The sequence below is a fragment of the Fusarium graminearum genome, chromosome 4 (genome assembly GCF_000240135.3).
Source record: "Fusarium graminearum PH-1 chromosome 4, whole genome shotgun sequence".
In the NCBI taxonomy this organism is placed as follows: domain Eukaryota; kingdom Fungi; phylum Ascomycota; class Sordariomycetes; order Hypocreales; family Nectriaceae; genus Fusarium; species Fusarium graminearum.
This window is the reverse complement of record NC_026477.1, coordinates 5,006,639-5,027,795: the sequence shown is the minus strand read 5'-3', so window position 1 is coordinate 5,027,795 and position 21,157 is coordinate 5,006,639. Positions and strand designations below refer to the sequence as shown.

Below are 21,157 nucleotides of genomic sequence, written 5' to 3'. Positions count from 1 at the left end.
TCCCCGCTACCTCGTTTCTCAACATGTCGTCGAATGAGAATATGAGTATTGATAAAGACAAACTGAAGGAGAAGCTCGAGCAGAAGCTTGATGTTTCACACTTCGACCCAAACACAGTGATCCGTGGAGCTCAATTAACGCTGGTTGGAGGTGAGTAGAATCTTCAACTCCCCTAGCCCATTATAGCCAGAAATCGTGCTTTTAACTGACATCCTACATAGCTCATCGTGCACTTCAAAACCCTGCACTTTTTACCACTGATCACTATCGACAAGCGGCTATTGCGGTAGTGGCTGGCCTCGCCATCAGACTCGTCATCTCTGTGCCTGTGAGTCTTGCTCACACCTTAAGCAGGAACTTGGGACATAACTGACAGAAGAAACCAGATTGTCGGAATCAAATTACTGTTATGGCTTATCTCGTTCTTTGTGTCTCTCAACGCGGTAACTTGGGATGATACCCTCGTAAACGGCCTTGACTTTGTTGCGGAATATGTTCTTCAAGTGCCATTCTTCCTCATGGCTCTTATGCGTTATGTGGTGCCAACTCTTGATAACCTGTGAGTTATTTCCAGTCATCATCTTCCCGTGCCTAACCAGTATCCGATAGATTCATGCAGTCTTTGCAGTGGGTAGATATGACTTATGTACAGAAGCACAGCAATGAAAAGCCCTCTGAGCTTCGGGACATGTACTATCCCAATCTCAAAATGTACAGGCCGACGGATGGAAGCACACACTCTGAGAGCACTGCTCAAGCTGTTTCCATGTTCCTTTACCGGTTTCTTCGCAAAGGCGGCATCTCTCTTGCTGTCTTCGCCCTTTCGTACACGCCATATATCGGTCGCTTTGTTCTACCTGCTGCAAGTTTCTACACCTTCAACAACGCTGTAGGGTTGGGTCCGGCTTCCGTGATATTCGGTACAGGTATCTTCCTTCCTCGCAAGTACCTTGTCATCTTCCTTCAGAGTTATTTCTCTTCCAGGAGTTTGATGCGAGAATTGCTCGAGCCTTACTTTGCCCGCGTTCACTTTACCAAGCAACAGAAACGAAACTGGTTCCGTAGCCGAGAAGGCGTTTTGTTCGGCTTTGGCTTGGGTTTCTACGTTCTTGTTAAAATTCCTCTTGTTGGCGTGCTTGTTTATGGTATCGCCGAGGCATCAACCGCGTATCTGATCACCAAAATTACCGACCCGCCACCTCCTCCTCAACAGATGAATGAGTTCACCCAGGGGCAACAGAATTGGTCCAACAAGCATGAATTTCTGAACCTCTCTCTTGCCAATATCGACTCAGTTCATACCGAAGATTCTCTAAAGAAGGCAAAATAGGCAGGATATATTCTGCCCCAGTCAGACTTCGCAAAATGTTTATACATGAGTGCGGCATCACTTCCTACCAGTGTGAGACATCCTAGGGTTTGAGGATATTTCGGCGCAAACCTCCTGCAAAGCTACTGGAGAGTTGCAAGCGACTCTTGACGTTCTCACCTACACAGTTTCTACATGTATATCCAGACAACTATGCTACCATTACTACGTGTCCATGGATAAATGAATGGTTTAGCAAGAAAATTGAATATCGATCATTCCGGGGAAACTATACTTCCCCACTAGCGCTAACGCTCTTAATATCTTACAAACGTGCTGCTTGTAGGCCTCGTCGTGCTTTCAGCCGTGAATGAACATTCCGCAGTGACTCGACGTACTAGCAATGTTTGAATTGTCACGTCCGACGCCGGTCAGGCGTCATGAATGACGGAGAAGCTTTGGTGAGCGGTGTCGGCACGGTGTTGTCTGACAGCTTTGTCTCCCTGCCCGATGAAGTCGCAACCAGGTGCATCGCACTTACGTAGGATGCTGTCACCCTCATCTTGAATTTCGCTCAAGTCAACGTGACCCGTTGCCTCTGCATGCTTTTGACCTTCAAGCTGGCCACTGCCGATCCAGTCGCACCCCGGCACGTCGCATCTCAAGATCAACCCGTTTGTGTCTGTGTAGTAATGCGCTTTGTTCAGCTTTTGAATGAGCTCTTTGGTCTTTTTGAGAACATCGTCGTCACCAGTAGGCCAGACAGCTTGGTCATACTCAGGGGGTAAGGTAGGGGAATTGTAAGGGGGGTCAGTGCAGCTGAATGCAACCCGGTCATAATGAATCCCGGAGTACACGAGAATGCAGCGATCCTGCTTTTCCTCCCCGAACTCAATTTTACTCTGTGTCTAAGTGGCAATCAGTAACGAAGGAGGATGATCGGCAATGGTATTGACTGACCTGAACATCGAAAGTGCATATTTGTATGTCAAAGATAGAGGATAGTATGCTGAGCTCAATGCCACCACCCCATCTGTCCGGGTCCTGGATGCTTCGGCAGTATTGGCTGGGTGGACTGCCAAGAACGGCTTCCGAATATTCTTCTGGATGTTGGAGGATATAGTCTGCCATCATCCGTCTCAAGTTTTGCGCAGAGAGTTGATTTTGCAATGCGCCTCCGAACGCGGTGAACAGACAGCTATTGTCACTGGGCATCACTCGTAACACTTCCTGATGTCAATGTCCATATACATAAAGCACAAGCATTTGACTCCACTTACGAAGAGTACCCTCTCTTTGAGGCCATGGCACGTTCACATCCTCCGGACTTTCATTCTTTTTCGATGTCTTGGATGCCGTAACCTGGCTTTGGGGTGTCCCGGTCGGGACAGTCTCGACAGGGGCAGATGATGACTCCTCAGGAACTATGGTAAGTGTCTCGCCGTGAAGACCAAGAGATCGAGCAATCTGATCACCCTGGGTAGCTTCGAGAGATTTCATCGCCATCGGCAGACCGTATCTCACACCGAATTTGGAAATGCCAGTCTTCATCCGAATTTCATCAAAGAGGGCTTGAACAGTAGCATCGTCTGGTAGCTCGAGGATGCCGGTGCCAGCTGGGCCTTTGAATCGAGCACGCATGGTGAAGTTTCAAGACGTGTAATATTTGCCAGGAGGTGATGTGCAAGGCCGTCCTCCAGGTATTGGCTTGGTGAGGATAGGTTTCACGTCTAGATTCTAGACTCTAGACTGGTGGTTGAAAGGTGTCACAATTTGAAGGCGAGGAATCGGAAAGAAGGTCTTGGGTCTTAGGATGAGTAAGACAATTGATCGAAATACCTACTTATGCAACAGACTTAGAAGGAAGAGGAAAATACAAATGTTATTTCTGTAGCAAAGTAGACAGTAATTCAGTTTTATTTAATCTTTTCCCCCGCAAGACAAGAGGATCAGAGACTATGGATGAGTTCATGAATTGATCAATCAATGATATGTGAGGTAAAGTGGAGAGGTTGGCACCCGCCTATCTCTATATACACGCACCCTTTAGCCTATTTAGGAATCCAGTGTCGCGCGCAAACACGCGCGCTCCCAATGGCAGGTCAGCGATACGTACCTCCCCAATCAACTTTCGCAACACACCTGGCGTTGTGGCTTCGCGATACGAATTGTACCCTCCAAACTACTACATAAATGACTTCTTAAAATACCTACAGCTATCTCTGAATCCCGAGCTGCAACAACTTCACCGACGGATCGCGAACAGACCCGAGGGTCACACGAGCCCATCATGTCCACTCGGAGGACGAACGCGATAGAGGTGCGCGAATCGATCGAAGCCAAAACCGCAGGCACAGACGTCGAGATGAAGAATACAATGGATAACGATATTGATGCTGAAGGCGATCCGGATGTGGATATGGATGCTGAAGGTGACGAAGATGCAGAAGGCGAAGTGGACGATGAAGGTCGCCCTGACATGTATCGTTTAATCCATAACTTGTCGACCTATCTTTGCAGTGTTGAAGACGAGTACGCATGGGATCTATTTGACAGGTGTGCAATCGCTAACAAGGAATAATTTACAGTGGCGAGCAGCTCGCTGCTGGCTTTCAGCGCATTCCCAATCGACGAACATTGCCTGATTACTTCGAAATCATCTCGGAACCTATTGCTTTCAGTACCATCCGGGTAGGCCGACAGAGGTTTTTATGTACGCATCAACTACTAACAGGTTTCGCAGGGGAAAACTCAGAAGAAGCAATACAGCTCATTCGCCGAGTTCGTGAAGGACGTTGCGCAAATTTGTCACAACGCTCAGGTTTACAACCGCCCCTCTGCTCCTATATTCGGTGCCGCTGTTCGATTAAGAGAGATCCTCGTCCGTGAGCTTCAGAAATTGGTAGAAAAGGGGCATATCACAACAAGCGATACGCAATTGCCCGATCTTGGTGAGCTCCCACCAGCAGAAGAGTCCCCACCAGCGGAGGATGAGGATGAGGATGAGGATGAGGATGAGGATGATGAGGACGAGGATGACGATGACGATGAAGACGACGATGACTCCGATGATGAAGGTGGGCGACGTCGGGGACGAAGACGACGTGCTTCTGGGCGCAAAGATCAAGACAAAGACTACGAGGACGATTCGCATAAGCGAAGGGGACGACCCCCGAGCGTGCTTACTCCAAATGAAGCGCGCATCACTTCGATTTTAAAGGGATTGAGAAAGCCCAGGGATGCCGAGGGCCACCTTCTTGTTCATCCCTTTGAAAGGTTACCGGATAAGGCGGCTGTTCCTGATTATTATACGACAATACAGAATCCCATCGCCCTCGATAACATTAAAAAGAAGGTAAAGCGGAAGAAGTATCAAAGCGTCGACCAAGTGCTTCAAGATCTCAACCTCATGTTTGAGAACGCCAAGCGATATAATGAGGATGACAGTGAAGTATACAAGGCTGCTGTTGACCTTCAAAGGGAGGCCCATATGTTGGCAGAACAAGAGAAGGCCAAGCCTGACGATGACTTCCGAGATGAAGACGGAAAATTGCCTCTGGCAGAAATTCAGTATCACGGGCAATCCTGGAAAGTTGGTACGTGCATTGGAACATCATATGCAACAACTCGTCAGCGTCACATGCATGGCTAATAGCAAGATAGGTGATTGGATTCACATTCGAAATCCCAACGACCTGGCCAAGCCCACCGTAGCGCAAATCTATCGAACCTGGCAAGATAGGGCTGGGCAAAGATGGATCAATGCCTGTTGGTATTATCGGCCAGAACAAACTGTGCACCGATACGACAAGTATTTTTACGAGTATGAGGTGGTTAAAACTGGGCAATATCGCGACCACCAGATTGAAGATGTCTTGGACCGCTGCTTCGTCATGTTCGTGACACGTTTCAACAAAGGCCGTCCGCGAGGTTTCCCCCTTGGTAAGGAGATCTATGTATGTGAATCACGCTACAACGAGGAAAAGTTCACGTTCAACAAGATCAAGACGTGGGCGAGCTGTGTTCCCGACGAGGTGCGCGACAAGGACTATGAAATGGACCTTTATGATGTACCTCGGCGCATGAAAAAGATCCCTAGTCCCATCAAGCATTTGCTTCGTGAGGACGCAAAGGAAACAGATGAGCTGCCCAAGCCAACATGGGGAAGCCCAAATGCCCCGCCAATTGTTGGAGCCGTGCATCGACGTCCACGGGAAATCAATGTAAGTGAATCTCCATTTATCTTGTTTGTTGTTTGTTTGTATGATAGCCCGCACGCTATGTGCTTATCGTTCTGCGGGCTGCCATCAAGGTTTTATCAGCAAATGCAGTGCATGGCCCCTGCCTACACATACACATCTCTCCAGCCAACGCCTGATACTGAGCAACATTTGTGCCTCAGGCCTTTCAGCTAGCCATTGATTTTATTCTCCTGTGTTGACACTCAACTGACAATACCTAAGGAATCTCCTCCTCCAGAACCCACCCCTCCGCCACAAGCTATGTCGGTTGTCCCACTGTCCGACGTTGGCACTGATGCTGGTAGGCGCGCGTCGGTGTTGCCAGTCCCAGGTGCTATGCCCGGAGACCACTCTGCCCGACATCCTTCGATCTCTTATCCTGGGGGTCCATCGCCTTCGCCTGTTCCATACAACGCCCATATGACGCCTCATTTCCAACCAGCTACGCCAGGAGCCCAGCCCCCACAGGTTCATCAGACCCCAGTTCCGATCCCACACCCACCTCATCTTGGTCCTCAGCCTCAAGTGTCTGTGCGTCCTGTACAATACCAGCCTCAGCCTCAGCATCAACAGGCAGGGTATGCACAGGGCTTCGTCCCTAACTATGGGCAGCCGGCACCTCCCATGCACCAACAAACCCCGATGGGGACACATATCACCCAAGCTTACAATCAAGCGCCTGCTCCTCCTGTTGCGCGTAGCCCTATGGCTCCTACGCCCGGAATGCCCGTGCAAAGCGGCAATGCGTACAACCCACCAAGACCACCAGAAGTCTATGCGCTTCCCGACAACATGAATGACGCCCTACCGAGAGAGCTTCGCCAGACCTTCCAGCATGACAGTGCTGGGCGAGTCCTCTTCTTCACTGCCCCGCCCCTTGAGAGGTCCCACAAGGGAATTTCGCATGAAAGTGCAGGGCTTGGGCACAGCGTCAAGTATCTTGCGGGCCGGAAAGAATGGCTGGCTGAAAGAGAGAAGAAAAGGAAGGAACGCGATGAAAAGACTGGTGACATTTCTCAGAAAAGATTCGAGAATGACGTGGTGGGCGCACATGAAGCTGGGAAAGCGATCGTTGCTCAGGCCAGCGATGCCATGGCTATGTGGCTCGAAAAATACGACAGCGATACTCAAAGATGGACAGACCAAACCGGCCTCGAAGGTTGGCGCGAGGTGACAAAAGCCAATAAGGAAAAGCGTGCTGCTTGAAACCGGTTAGCGACGATTGGAGAACAAAACATGGGGTAAAGGCGCCTGGTGTATCCTATTCGAGATCAAGAAGGTGAAGCCAGATTAAGTGCCAAGTGCGAAGTGCAAGGATTAGGAGTAACTGGTTTTTCTCTTTAATAATAATCAAATCTTTTGGGTTGAGTCACTCTGGAATGCTTGATAGTTTCGATAAGTCTTGCTATACACTCGTCTGATCTCCATACTGATCACAACCCCACTCACATCGTCTATTACAATTTCGATACGTACGTTGATGGATTGTGTTCATCGCGAATATCTATATATCGGTTTCTCAAACTTTAGTAAAAGGAAATCATGATTCCTAAGCTCATTAGTCTAGAACTCTATGATCAATGCACATATTCCTCTCGTAGAATATGGTAGCGTTTTGCCAATATCAGTTGATTTTCTGTGACACTATTGGTATCATGCCTTGCGTTCTATAATGCCTCTACCATTTCTACTCTAAAGTCGTTAAAAACAGCTTGTTTGCGTCCATGCCCAAGCTCAAGCATGACCCATTCATAGACAGCCCATTGGACGGCATTGACGATGAATGCCCGGACACTGCAGACAGTTAGCCCTTGAAAAAAAACACGTGCCCCCCCTTCCCGATACGCTTCTTGTGCAATTTGCAGAGCACCTGCTCGTGAGGTCCGTAGAGGCCCGCTCGTTTGCAAAAGAGGTGATGTCTCGACTGGGCCGCCGAGCGTCTGAGCCTGAACCCTTGTCTTGATAACATCGAGAGGAAAGACACTGGCCCACGTTACCACACCGGCCAATCCTCCACAGAAAAGGACCTTTGCGGCTTCCTGTTGAAAAGAAGTTCTCTCCTCAGCTTTTGTGGCTAACCAACGAGTGCTCAGCTCATAGGACCAGAAGTAAAAGCCATATCCGATACTGTCTCGTAGAGCAGTCACTGCTCCGCCAAAGTAGAGTCCGCGAACACCTTCATTCCTCCAAATCTGTCGAGCGATGGCCAAGCTTGACATGGGTGGAGAGGCCAGTTGAGCTCTACACTTGATGAGCTCGGTGGGCGTGCTGACGATCCAGGTTGCAAGACCACCCACAGAGCCAGCAATCCATGCATTCCACAGATTCTCTGATGTTGAGAACACACTGTTCAATGTAGATTCGGTACGGTTGTAAGAAACAAAAAGTAAAGCGTTGAGGGCACCATAGCCGAGAATTGGCGCCGCAGTTCCAGTTACTAAAGAAGTATATGATCTGAGAAAACGAGTGCCGAATGATGTGCCTTGGCTCGTGGCAGAAGTTTCTCCTGCTATCATCGAAGGAGAAGACAGGACTGGCGGTGGACTGGCTTGCTGCGCCTGACGTCGTACTTTGATGACATCGAGAGGGTTTCCAATGATGATACCAACTGCGCCACTTAGATAGCCAGCCCAAAAGTCAGCCGACATGATAAAGATATTTCCCTACGGCTTCGCAGGCGAGAGAAGAGGATCTGAACTTCTCGCGACTTTACGCTGAGCAATGGTAATGGTACTCAGCACGCCGAGGTAAACAATACCCCAGGCCAAACCGAGTCGTGCAAGAGGAAGTCGATTTGCAGTAGCTTGGACATTAATTCGCTGGGATCGAGTGAGGTATTGCCAATGAGCGAAATGTCCAGCAACTGTAGCAGTCACGATCCCAGTACGATGTTGAGCAATTGCGACTTGGAGAGGGGTCGGTCCAAAGGATTCATGCTCGGCAAGGACATCTCCACCGACCGATCGGCTTTGATCGGTGTTAGAGAGATTAACGCTTGAAGCATGTGTTAGTTAAAGATCCGGGGTCCTTGAGAGCCGCAGAAATTGCAGGTGATCAGCGAGTGGTTTTGACCTACCCTGACGGCGCTGCAACAAGCGGGCTTTCAGATATCATCATCCTTGGTTAGACGGAGTAAGACTAAAGAATAAAGTGAATCGAGAGTAAAAGTCCATGTCTTGCCACCAGCCCATCGTCGCCTGAGTATTGACTTCCATGATTCTCCCCGTTTGGTTACCTAAGCTAGTGGATCTAGTTCCAAGTCCAAGCTTTTCTGGCCTGTGTCAGGGTCTTCTTGCCTTCCATTGAGGTCGTCAAAAATCCTAAAAACTGACGGAGGCGGCTCACGTGATAGCGTGTCTGCCTGCAACCCGTCGCGTCGAGTTACTCATCGCGCTTACCTGCCTGCCTGCCCTCTTTACCTTCATCAATTTTTATTTGGTGGCAAGGGATTTCGCAAACTTCAACAACCACTTCCCAAGCTTTCATCGATCAAATTCGCTCGATATGGGAGCAGCGTAAGTTTCGATACGGCCTCCTGATCATCAGTGCAACTTCTAATGCGGCATTCAGTTCACCACTTGTGGCAACGCCGCTTGCTGGCAAGAATAAGACTCCGGGCAAGCGAATGCCAACGCCTTCCTCTATTGACCGACTTCATAAACCATTCAAGTGTCCTGGAGCTGCCGGAAGAAGTCCAGCTGTGGACCGGCCATCCCGTAAGCGGAGAAAGGTCGATTATGGCGGCGCCGATGGTGAAGCAGACAGCGACAAACCGTATTCCAATGATGACAGGCTTGCAATCACCACTCGAGACAACAACCGATATCCTGTTTTTGAACCCAAAGACAAACTTCTCGTTTTTCGCAAGTCATTCTCTGTTCCTCTAAAGAACAAGGATAGTACTGCATACAACCCTAATCGTGCTCCCCCTACTCTCGGTCTTCGGCAGGGCGCTGTCTTCGTCGCTAAACCGCTCCACGATCCCAGCGGCGAGTTTTCCATTGTACTCTATGATCCCACAATCGATGATAAGCCGAAAGACATGCCAAAAGCTATTGAACCCACCAAAGCAGAGACTCTGGAGGAGAAGCTTGATGCACCTCTTGTTCACAAGAGTCTTGCTGAAATTTTAGGGATTAAGAAAAAAACGGACGATGAACATCCTCGGGTTCCAGTTGTCATTGACCCCAGGCTTGCCAAGATTCTTCGCCCGCATCAAGTCGAGGGTGTCAAGTTCATGTACCAATGTGTTACCGGCCTGATCGACGAGAAAGCCAACGGTTGCATCATGGCTGATGAAATGGGACTGGGAAAGACTCTCCAGTGCATCTCCCTCATGTGGACGCTACTCAAACAGTCACCTGATGCTGGCAAGTCAACTATTCAGAAGGCTATTGTTGTTTGTCCCGCGAGTTTGGTCAAGAACTGGGCCAATGAGTTGACCAAATGGCTTGGTGCTAATGCCATCAATCCATTCGCCATTGATGGAAAAGCTTCCAAAGAAGAGTTGACGCGTCAACTCCGACAATGGGCAAATGCGACCGGGCGATCGGTGACCCGGCCAGTTATCATTGTCTCTTACGAAACTCTGCGACTGAACGTGGAAGAGCTCAAGAATACCAAGATTGGCCTACTCTTCTGCGACGAGGGTCACAGACTGAAGAACAGTGACAGCAATACTTTCAATGCCCTCAACAGCCTCAACGTTTCTCGTCGTGTCATTCTTACTGGCACACCCATTCAGAATGATCTGACGGAATACTTCTCTCTCACAAGCTTTGCAAACCCTGATCTGCTTGGCACACGTTTGGAATTCCGCAAACGATACGAAATTCCAATCTTGCGAGGCCGAGATGCAGACGCTTCAGAAGCGGACCGCAAGAAGGGTGATGAGTGCACTGCAGCTTTGCTCGGCGTGGTCAACAAATTTCTGATTCGCCGCACAAACGACATTCTTTCCAAGTATTTGCCCGTCAAGTACGAACATGTTGTATTCTGCAATCTCGCACCGTTCCAGTTTGATCTCTACAACTATTTCATCAAAAGTCCCGAGATCCAAGCACTTTTGCGAGGTAAGGGAAGTCAGCCTCTCAAAGCCATCAACATTCTCAAAAAGCTTTGCAACCATCCCGACCTGTTGAATATGTCGGATGATCTACCAGGTTCAGAGAAGTGCTACCCTGATGATTACGTTCCTAAAGAAGCGCGTGGTCGTGATCGTGAAGTCAAGTCATGGTACTCTGGCAAAATGGCCGTGCTGGATCGCATGCTGGCTCGTATCCGGCAAGACACGAATGACAAGATTGTTCTGATCAGTAACTACACTTCGACACTGGACCTGTTTGAGAAATTATGCCGTTCCCGTCAGTACGGAAGTCTTCGTCTGGATGGTACCATGAATGTGAACAAGCGCCAGAAGCTTGTCGATCGGTTTAACGACCCCGAAGGTGACGAATTTATCTTTCTACTCAGTAGCAAGGCTGGTGGATGTGGTATCAACCTCATTGGTGCGAATCGTCTGGTTCTTTTTGATCCCGATTGGAACCCTGCGGCCGACCAACAGGCGCTGGCTCGAGTCTGGCGTGATGGGCAGAAGAAGGACTGTTTTGTGTACCGCTTCATCGCGACTGGTACCATAGAAGAGAAAATCTTCCAACGACAATCTCACAAACAAAGCTTGTCTTCTTGTGTGGTAGATTCAGCGGAAGATGTGGAACGACATTTCTCTCTTGACAGTCTACGCGAGCTATTTCAGTACCGGTCAGACACTAAGAGCGATACTCACGAGACGTTCAAATGCAAGCGATGCAAGCCTGACGGCAAGCAGTATATCAAAGCACCGGCCATGTTGTATGGTGACACGAGTACTTGGAACCACTTTGTCAACGAGGGGCTGAAACCCATCCAGGACTTGCTGCTGAGGCAGGAATGCGGAGAAGCAGAGGTCTCTGCCGTGTTCCAGTATATTTCTCACTGAATTAACTCAGTTGTCCTGTTTTATGACCAATATTTATGAGGTATGCAAGGCGTTGTTATGGATTAGTGGCGTCGAAAGGATTGCTTTATGTTTTACGGAGTTTGGTCCAGCCGTGTGTTAGATGGTCTGGGAGTAAGATGTACTTGGCGGTTCAACCTCAGATAGACTGTTGACATAGAAAAAACGTTCCAACCAATTTAGGTCTTCGTCTGTATCACTGAAATTGAGTGTCAGTCAGACCATGGTAGAACGAGAGCAATAACACTATATAAGTTAGCTGGTCGTGATTCACCCCTTCTCCTCCTCCTCCTCCTCCTTCTTCTTCTTCTTCTTCTTACTTGCGAGGTATTCAGAGACTATATACTAAACCCTTGATTGTACTTATTGGCATGGCATGGTATAGGCAGGTTATATATACGTGCTGTTGTCCACATGTAGCACTAAGCTGGATGACAGTGTACAGTGTGAACAAGAGGAACATTTTTGTGCACTGTCTATGTGCTACCTTCGTAGATAAACTTTTGCTTCCTATCTTCGACGACTGAGTTACCTAGTCTTCGAATACATCACCTTGACTGCACAACCACAAACATTTAAATCAGCAACTGCTTGTGGTAAATCATACATCTCCATCAATCTTTGCTCAAACACGGCCAACATGTCTTCTAAACCTACAAACCAGTCCTCCCCTGAATTCACATCTTACTACCTCCAACGGGCCACACAAGAGCTTTCAGAGGATCTCGACAAGGTTCGCAACGCTGAAGATTTCAAGGCCGATTCGATCTCGTTTCTTGTCCACGCTCTGCAGCAGGGCGCTGACCTTTTCTCGTCCGAGGATCAGAACAGAGTGATAGCTGAACCAAAGCGCAAGGAAGAGAATGCCTAAGAGGAGTACCCTCCAAGTTCAGACATTTTGGGTCAAACAGTCAAAGATGCTCGACAAAGCATCGATAATAAGAATTCGCGGCATCGAAGATTTTTGAAGGGCGCCATTCAGCCACTTCTCATGAAATGAGAACACGTCGGAGCACCAATGTTCTGATTTGGCTAACAAAAGCGTTCGTCCGTTAGACAGCACCAACATCATCGCAGTACTCATAAGCCAGAATAATGTACATGGCAGACAATACAGGCGCTCGGTTTCGTTCAGAATTGCGTCAATTACAGGCCGTCTCATAAGAGGGTATCTCAAAACAGAACTACCACTACATCCAAAACTCAATACAACCAACCTATATACACATCTCTTCACTCAACCCAAGCCATGGCGATTCTCTATTTTCTCCTATCCTAGCGTGCATGTAGTTTTGTCGATTTCTATCCTGCTATGCAGCGTCGTTCGATTCGCATGGCCCATCCCTTCAAGGCAAGGACAATGACAATCCAGGCCATCAACAATCCGACGAGGCCCATCGTGACGGTATACATGAACATGGCATCGAGGCCGTAATGAATCATTCCATCAACAGTATCGGTGCTCTGATTCAAATTAGCTTATCAACGTGAACTTGTAGGAGCGTTCGACTTACGCTAGCCATGAAGATAATTCCCCCAGATATGAGTCCAAACGCCGTGAGTAGCTCGGTAGGCGGTCGTGATGGGAGAACGGACGTTGGCGGCTTGATGAACATCAAAATGTATGTAAGGCCGCGAGCAAACGAAGCTCCAATGAGTAAATTTCCCCATTGCTTGTGGACCATGCTGGACATCATGGTGTGCTGCGTGTGTGAGCTCATCATGAGTCCAAGCAGCATGATCACCAAAGCTGGGATGGGGTTTAGCGACAACTCGTACGTATCAGGAGCCTTGATCTCGTTTGCGTCTTCAACTGCATGTGGATTCATTGGCTCGATGTCTTGGACAGTCATGTTGAGAAGATTACGAATGCGAGTCGACTCGATGAGCATGCCACACTGAATTTCTCATGATCAGTCTTGGAACTATTTTACAAGTTTAGGCAGGGAACCCGCAGGGCTTTGACTTACCAGGCCTCCCCCAAGGAACAGAATAGTGATGGAAATGTGCTCCATATCCTGCGCAGTCCAGTCCCCTCCCCAACCACCAAGGTGCTCCATGAAGATGTTTGTAGAGCCATAGAAGAAGATCAAGAAGCTCTCGACGAGCTCAGCAGAAGGACGCCATCCCTGTAGGCTTTTCTTGGGATGGACATTCCATGCCCAGCCGAGCTCGCCAAAGCTGCCAGACCAACGTCCCAGAGTGAAGATGCCCAACCAAAAGAAGACGCCGCCCTTAACCCAATGCGCCAGACCATTGAAGATTCCGTCTCCTTCCTGTTAACGACGTGTTAGGCTAATTAGAGTTTGACTGAGATTTTGAATAGATAACTGACAAAGAAGCGGCTAAAAGTGACTATGCCAGTGGCAAGCACGATGGAGCCGAAAGGAAGAATGATGCGATCAATCACTTTGCGGCCAATGTCGAGGTGCTTCCAGACTCTTGATGTAGCAAGCTTGGAACCATGGCGGGCTAAAGTCCCCTGGGGTGCAGGAGATGACAATGAAAGCTCTTCCAAGTCTTGGTCATCTTCGTACTCTTTACTGGGGTGCTGCGGTGGCGATCCCATGCCATCGAGTGTTGATACTGAGTCGCTCTGGAGGGAAGGGCTGTTTGGCTCGGTGCCTCGTCCGGTATCATCGGAAGTGCGGCATGGACTGTCATCATGATATCCACTGTACAAAGGCAATTCGGCCTCTGGACTTGGTATAGGTAGCAAATAGCGTGTCTCTCTGCTGCTTTCATCGCTTCGGAAAGCACCGGCAATGTAGCCCACAACACTTACAAGCACCTGGGCGCAGATAACCCAAGTCGCAGTCCAGCCAATCTTGTGGTGCGCATTACCAGGATACAAATCAGGGGTATTGTTGTTGTAAACGACGCCGAGAAAAACCCCCACAGTATTGGAAGCTAGGAACACGAGTTGGGCAGGCAATGTAAAGCGAGAACGTGTCAGTGAGAACATGACAGCTATGGTCCGTACAAATCAGTTTGCGAAACAAACGGAATAGCGTGTAGCTGAGGTGAACTTACCGATGGGGAGGATGAACACCCAGGAAATAACCATCAAAGAAATGTGTGCGTAAATGACTCCAGAATGCTCAAAATGGGCAAAGTAAGTATTGGGATAGTCTTGGTGTTTAGGTGACTGTGTTGTGTTGCTGTCGTGGTCTATTCCCATGTTCATCTTGCCCATGTCTTGGCTATCGCCATGCGCAAAAACGATAGGCAAAAGTGCCAGAAACAATAGGTTCGAAACCCGCGATGCCGTTTTCTTATAGATCATATTTAGAATGCCTATCGAAATAATGCTTTTGTTTTGAGAGTTGAGTTAGGCCAGGTTGCAAACAAGAATTATATACAAAGAGTGTGTGAGCTCGGACACAACCAGACATCAACAGTAACAGCGTTTATATATATATAATCATTCGATGGAACTGGAGGGTAGAACCAAAAATGTTTCAAGGAGCTTCGACATGGCATTGATTCAAAACATGATATGGAAATCCGTTCATCACGCTCCGTCCTTGCAGGGGCCGAGTGGCCCAAACTAGGTGGGCTTACCCATCTGATGGCATTGAACAAGCCAAGAAACAACAGATTCTATCCGGAGGTTCCGAATTGCTTCATCTCGTCATATCTAGTATCGACTGGATGGATGTATTTACCTAAAGGAAAACAATAAAGCGAGAAAGGTCAAGAGAATGCCACTTGGTATGCGGTAAACAGGCGCGGCAGCTTTGGTGGGGGAGGTCCAACGGGGCCGGCCGGTGGGGGGACCTGTACAACTCAGTGATGATGTTGTGTTACAGTAGGCACCATTACGTTACCTGTTTTTGCACCCTAATTCCGAGTATTCACGGCGTTGCGCATTTTTTTGTAGTCCGGAATCGACGATGGACATGAATGAAGAAACGAACGCACTTGTATCATAGGTAGGCAACCCAATCTCCAATCTCCAACGTCTCTAAAGCGAGGATAACCAGGTGGTCAGAGCCTTTACAAAGCTGTGATGTCGAGCTTAGAGCTGAATTGCTAATATTCGGATGCCTAATGATTCTTATAGACATTATTGAATTATTTTGCAGGGATATTCACTTACTACCTGTCACAGAGGTAAGCTAAGGTACTAACTAACCTAAGTTATATCATCCCGCTCGTTAATCCTTTTAATCCCGGGCTCCACCTAAGCATAACCACAACCGAACATTCCGCTTTGTCAATTAACAGTTACTAGGTTGTTTTGCTTCTATCAGGTCCACGCTCTAAGTGACAAGGCCGCAGTATATTTCCCTCGTCAGTTGTGAGTAAATCTCCAACACTGACGGGTAATGTATTCACTACTATGTTGTGACGCGCCTTGACATGACGGAGGCGTCGCTCTTGAACCTCGAGTATGTACCGTAGGAGGTAGCAAGCGTTCAATACCGAAACTTCTTGGCAGTATGCATCTCCACCACCAAAATTGGACCAGACATGGTATCCTCCTCTTCAAATGGCCCGATGATTCCGGCAGTCCATCAACGCCAACATCAACAGATCTCAAAGGTCACAAGGCACCTTCCTCTAGGTAGTCTTGACTATCGCAGTCGCATGACTCAAAATGCAAGGATCATAAGGTAAAGGACTCTGTGAATATAACAAGTGGTGTATACGACCACCTATCAAGGCCTTTTCCTGCCCAGCTATACTGCAGCTTCACTCATTAGAGACATTCATTCTTACGCAGACTTTTACTCGCAGAATACCTGCATGAACTTCTGGTTACAATTTGTAACGGGATTCTCTGGGTTTTATGATTTGGCACTAAACTCACACCAACATACTCACTCAGTTGTCTTTTACTGCGAAACCTGTTCCAAGCAATAAAACGGCATCGTATGTTGTTGGCTGAGAAGCCAGGACCGTGCCATTCTCCTGACAAGTATAAGTTTCACTTTGTATTATTTTCTATCAAAAAAAGTGCCAATACAGTCATCATGTACTTAGTTAGTAGGTAGGTATGGATGACAGCCCGCTGTGGTGGCGCTACTGCAGCCGCTAACCTATAGTTATAGTAGCTGCCTTAGCCTCCGTATGAATCCCATCTTGTTTAAACGGATAGAGACCCATCCCCCCTGATCACCTCCACCAGTCCAGTCAGTCGGTCAGTCACTCGATCATGGCTAGGAACAACTAGATAACGGGCGACAGAAGAACTCATCCAAAACTGAATTATAATATTTTCCAAGTCGGTATGCATATACGCGCTTTAGCAGGTAGAAGCATCCTGCCCAAAGTACCCAAGATAATCCTTTGAGACGATCGTCTTGCTTCAAAGCCTACTGTCTCATAGCGATGACCGACTGTCTGCAATCATCCTCCATTTCTCACCTTCATGAGCCACACGACCCTCGCCTTCCAGTTTACCGAGAATTTGCAAAACACCACTACAAGCCGCTGGATAAAGGGTCCTTGGCACATCCTTGTAGATCACTTCGACCAAATCCATTGCCGACCACGCCGCCCATAACGCAGGGTCATTCGTCTCTACGTCTTCGGGTCCCGTTTTCAGTGTCCGGATAACTTGTTCTTCTCGCTGTCTTCGGTGTGCAATATATTCCGCAATCTTCGCTGGCCCATTCTCTATGACTGGTCCATGCCCGGGATACGCTCGGCCTTTGAACAGAGGTTTCATCTCTTCAAGACTCTGTAGGTATATGACCAGATCCTCAAAAACAGCTGTGCCCTGGCCGAGGACATTGTCAGCAGTAAACATTGCATCTTCCTCCTCAAGCACGAACACAACATGATCCTTGGTGTGTCCTGGCGTATATGCAGCTGTCAAGGTTGCACCCTCGACTTCAAAACGCTGGCCATGCTTTATGTCTAGCTGTCCCTCCTCGGGAGTGTGCTTGTAGACTCTCGTCTTAGGCGAGGTGCTGAGGAGATCTTTGATACCACCAATATGGTCATGGTGCCAGTGCGTGATCAATGCAGTGTCGATAATTGCATTTTCCCGCTGCAGTGTTTCGCGAACCGAAGTGATCCAAGCCTTGCGCCCCTCGCCCGTGTCGATGAGAAGTCGACTTCGGCCTGTGCCAAGCAGGTAAGTGTTTGTGCCCTGGAGAGTGAATTTGCCTGGATTGCCACCCAGTATGCGTATGCAAGTAGGACTGAGACGTTCTACGGCCGGCAGAGTAATGAGTTGCGTTGCCATGATCTTTGAATTGTTGACGGCTTTATCAGACCTGGAAGAAGTCAAGGCGCTGATTGGGGGGGATTCTGGAGCTGAATGCCGTGGATCGGAGCCGGGGATTCGGTGGGCCAAGAGGTTATGTGGAGTCTTCCGAAAGAGTGGTTCGTAATAAGTCGAGGATTGTTTGTTTGAGCTCGGTTGGAAATATAAGTTGTAAAGACTTTATCTAGTAACTCAGAACTCACAGGTTCCATTAGGTCGGGCTGCCAAGACTACCTACCTACTAAGGTAGTATGTAAGTTAGTAGTAGTAAGAGGTATATATCTACAAGGGATTGAATGGGGAATGTTAGTAAACCTCGGCTCAAGCTATACGTTGACTCCTCTTGTGGCAGGTGACACATTAGTGGCCGATTGTTTGTTTGGCGGCAACAGCAGCAGCAACAGGCTTGACCTTCAATAAAGTTTCTATAACAAGAGCGAGCACCCAGGTGTACTTGGCTATATACTACATAATGGTACCTTAGTAGTAATAGGAAATCAGTGTCAACTCCCTGCTTCGATGCCATCCCAAACCTACCTACTAGAGAGGAGGCACCTAGATACTACTGAGGTACTGTAGATAAATAAGGTAGCTACTATCTAGCAGGTATTATGTGCAGGCTTTATTTATTTGTACTTAATCAATAACAATTCCGCATATTGTTCAGCACTACCTCTCTACCTTAGTGGTCACGTCACCTACAAACGCGCTTTCCCGATTATTTAATTACTTATGTTTAATGTGTTTGGGCCCTGGCTTAACACTGTAACTGCATGCTTATCTTATCGCCTTGCATGACAGGGGTGTAATTTTTACGGTTATGTACCTCTTCCGCCAATCTTTCGCGACAAGGTACGCGCTAAGGCAGCTGCACCTGCTGCAATCTCTCCCATCAGGCTCGCTCCAGCCCTGTCCCTGGCATAGTTTAAGTTACAGTGGCTTCACTTCTGCGCTCTGGACCATTCTTGCATTTCCAATTCATACAATCATTGTATTAATTTAAATAATACCAGCCAGCTCAGAGTACTGATCATCATCTTTTCCGTCTTCAACGGTTACCGACGTCTAAAGCTACTTACTATTCTACAACACTGCATTGTCTTCTTTTAATTCCGCCCCTCGACGGGAAAAGGCGAACAATTGTCCGACTTTCGGCCTGTGCCTCCGTTCAAGTCGCCAGACGAATAATCGAAAACCACCAGTACAATCGCAATCGAGCGAACTATCGGAACTGTCTCCCACACGATATCATACCTACTAGCATCGAGTCTCTTCATACGTTTCGCGTCGTGCCTCTGATCGCCCATTGAAGCTGCATTGCATCAACTTTATTCTACAAGAGCTTCACATTCTGGTCCAGCTTGAGCCGATCGCAAAAGACTCAATCGCCCCTAATGTCTGCACGACCAACAACACCAGCCTCTCCTAAGAATGTCAGGGTGAAGTCGCCGGTTCCTGGATTGCCCATGTTTGGCTGCGGTACGCCCCCTCTTATATTCCTCGTCGTTTCAGTTACCACGAGTTTCTTTACCGTTTTCTGACTGCTCTAGAACACATACAACTCCTCCTCAGCAAAAACCAGGAGGTAATGAACAGCTCTATCACTCATTACAAACTAATTCTCCGTGGCATCTTTGATGCGACACCGATCGTTCCCCAGACCTCGACGCTAGACGGCCGACCCGTCACATCACTCACCTCGAATTACCTCTGCCTGCAGTGCCCATCAACCGTCACCGAAGAAGAACGCCTGAGACACGGGACTAAAAAACAGCATCGCTTCTGTTGGTTGCCTTCTGCTGCCTCCTGGTGCACTGCTAACATGGCGCAGATGTCGACTCGAGAAGTGGCTGCCTTTATTGTCAGATATGCGACGACTATATCTGGGATCCAACTCTCGAGGAGCTACGCGTGAGAAAGATAGGAACTGGTTCTTTTTCTGGTAAGTGCCATCATTGCATGTTTTATCATTATATGTCTCCACCGACCGGAAAATACTATTGTCTTCAAATGTCCTCTTACTGACCGTGACTGGTTACATAGGCCGAAAGAGGAAACACGACGAGCTGTTCACGGGTTCTTTTAAGGATGACCCGCGGTTTATCTCTAGCAATACAAACACCGCTTCATGCCGAGCCAATGGTCTACGTGGCATCTACAACGCCGGCGCCACCTGCTATCAGAATGTCGTCCTACAAAGCTTCTTGCACAATCCTTTGCTTAGGAATTTCTATCTTAGCGATGGTCACCAGAGCAGTGACTGCCAAGTCTCTCACTGTTTGAGCTGTGCTATGGATGACATGTTTCAAGATTTCTATGCTCTGGAGACGACAAACGGCTATACCGCTGCAAATATATTGTCGGGGTTCTGGATTTCGGAGAAAAAGGCGTTCGAGAACCTTGTTACCACCAAGGAACAAGATGCCCACGAGTTCTTCCAATTCTTGGCTGAAGAGCTCCACGAGCGGAACGGAGACGGCAAAAAGCCAGAGATCGGCAGTGAGCATAGTTGCAACTGCATCATGCACCAAACATTTTATGGTAAGATGCAAACAACAACAACGTGCCAGAACTGCTCGGGTCAAAGCAACTCTATCCAGTCATTCTTGGACCTGAGCTTAGGCCTCGACAATGTTGTTCAAAAGAAGAGCAAACGGACAGGGCAGAAGAAGCCTACTGTCTCCTTGCAGGATTGTCTCGATGAGGAATACATCAAGTACGACAAGTGCGAGTATCGATGCAACAACTGCAATGGGACCCAGCAAGCGAAACGACACACGAGCATAAAACGATTGCCAAATGTGCTGTCGATACAGCTTAAGGTAAGCGATGGCCTCAGGTCAACCACGATGACGCACCAAGCTAATGACATTATAGCGTTTTGAGTATAAGCACGGCCGGCATGATCGCGCTGCCTCCAAAGTCGACAACGAAGTCAAGTTTCCGCTACAACTCAATATGATGCCATACACTAATCGAATTCGGAATCACGACAGCCGAGAAAGCCTTGAGCTGGAGCGGTCTTGTACGTATGATCTACTCAGTGTCGTGGTGCACGTCGGTGAGCTAGATACTGGCCACTACACATCATATTGTCGAGTTGGTGACCAGGTGAGTTTCGTCAGTATTCTAGATGACAGTACAACACTAACACATGAAAAAGTGGTTCAAATTCAATGACCACAAAGTAGAGCTGGCGAGCTTGTCTGACGTCCTTGGCGCCCAAGCCTATCTTCTCTTCTACATTATTCGCTCACTGGCCTAATCTCTCCACACAACTCTGTACAGCGGTGAGCGGAAGATACCATGAGCTCGGCGTGTGGAAAAGGCGTCGAGGGATCTCATATGACATCCAGGTCAACATAAATCGTGTTCATCGTAGACCAACTAGC

At 48.2% G+C, this 21,157-nt stretch overlaps 9 protein-coding genes across 9 annotated transcripts; 5 read left to right on the top strand and 4 right to left on the bottom strand.

Moving 5' to 3' along the window:
* Positions 1-23: 23 nt before the first annotated feature.
* FGSG_07966 (uncharacterized protein) lies at positions 24-1,330 on the top strand (the record flags this gene model as incomplete). Its single annotated transcript, XM_011329510.1, has 4 exons — positions 24-150; positions 222-328; positions 387-559; positions 610-1,330. 4 exons carry the CDS (start codon positions 24-26, stop codon positions 1,328-1,330), a joined length of 1,128 nt encoding a protein of 375 aa, XP_011327812.1.
* A 234-nt stretch (positions 1,331-1,564) lies between these two features.
* On the bottom strand, positions 1,565-2,950 carry FGSG_07965 (uncharacterized protein; the record flags this gene model as incomplete). The annotated part of the gene is made up of 3 exons (XM_011329509.1): positions 1,565-2,217; positions 2,270-2,412; positions 2,590-2,950. The coding sequence occupies 3 exons, from the start codon at positions 2,948-2,950 to the stop codon at positions 1,741-1,743; spliced, it is 981 nt and encodes a 326-aa protein (XP_011327811.1). The 3' UTR covers positions 1,565-1,740.
* Positions 2,951-3,403: 453 nt separating this feature from the next.
* FGSG_07964 (uncharacterized protein) lies at positions 3,404-6,756 on the top strand (the record flags this gene model as incomplete). The annotated part of the gene is made up of 6 exons (XM_011329508.1): positions 3,404-3,410; positions 3,526-3,865; positions 3,898-4,000; positions 4,053-4,905; positions 4,973-5,532; positions 5,773-6,756. 6 exons carry the CDS (start codon positions 3,404-3,406, stop codon positions 6,754-6,756), a joined length of 2,847 nt encoding a protein of 948 aa, XP_011327810.1.
* Positions 6,757-7,075: 319 nt separating this feature from the next.
* FGSG_07963 (uncharacterized protein) lies at positions 7,076-8,399 on the bottom strand. Its single transcript, XM_011329507.1, has one exon. It carries the CDS (start codon positions 8,196-8,198, stop codon positions 7,218-7,220), a length of 981 nt encoding a protein of 326 aa, XP_011327809.1. The 5' UTR covers positions 8,199-8,399; the 3' UTR covers positions 7,076-7,217.
* Positions 8,400-9,054: 655 nt separating this feature from the next.
* On the top strand, positions 9,055-11,527 carry FGSG_07962 (DNA repair and recombination protein RAD54; the record flags this gene model as incomplete). Its single annotated transcript, XM_011329506.1, has 2 exons — positions 9,055-9,065; positions 9,121-11,527. The coding sequence occupies 2 exons, from the start codon at positions 9,055-9,057 to the stop codon at positions 11,525-11,527; spliced, it is 2,418 nt and encodes an 805-aa protein (XP_011327808.1).
* Positions 11,528-12,111: 584 nt separating this feature from the next.
* FGSG_07961 (uncharacterized protein) lies at positions 12,112-12,591 on the top strand. Its single transcript, XM_011329505.1, has one exon. The coding sequence runs from the start codon at positions 12,186-12,188 to the stop codon at positions 12,414-12,416; it is 231 nt and encodes a 76-aa protein (XP_011327807.1). The 5' UTR covers positions 12,112-12,185; the 3' UTR covers positions 12,417-12,591.
* A 256-nt stretch (positions 12,592-12,847) lies between these two features.
* Positions 12,848-14,831, bottom strand: FGSG_07960 (uncharacterized protein; the record flags this gene model as incomplete). Its single annotated transcript, XM_011329504.1, has 5 exons — positions 12,848-13,009; positions 13,060-13,443; positions 13,516-13,821; positions 13,881-14,515; positions 14,579-14,831. The coding sequence occupies 5 exons, from the start codon at positions 14,829-14,831 to the stop codon at positions 12,848-12,850; spliced, it is 1,740 nt and encodes a 579-aa protein (XP_011327806.1).
* Positions 14,832-16,874: 2,043 nt separating this feature from the next.
* On the bottom strand, positions 16,875-17,744 carry FGSG_07959 (uncharacterized protein; the record flags this gene model as incomplete). The annotated part of the gene is made up of 1 exon (XM_011329503.1): positions 16,875-17,744. One exon carries the CDS (start codon positions 17,742-17,744, stop codon positions 16,875-16,877), a length of 870 nt encoding a protein of 289 aa, XP_011327805.1.
* Positions 17,745-19,159: 1,415 nt separating this feature from the next.
* FGSG_07958 (uncharacterized protein) lies at positions 19,160-21,030 on the top strand (the record flags this gene model as incomplete). The annotated part of the gene is made up of 6 exons (XM_011329502.1): positions 19,160-19,244; positions 19,316-19,549; positions 19,597-19,707; positions 19,809-20,587; positions 20,643-20,876; positions 20,929-21,030. 6 exons carry the CDS (start codon positions 19,160-19,162, stop codon positions 21,028-21,030), a joined length of 1,545 nt encoding a protein of 514 aa, XP_011327804.1.
* Positions 21,031-21,157: the final 127 nt, after the last annotated feature.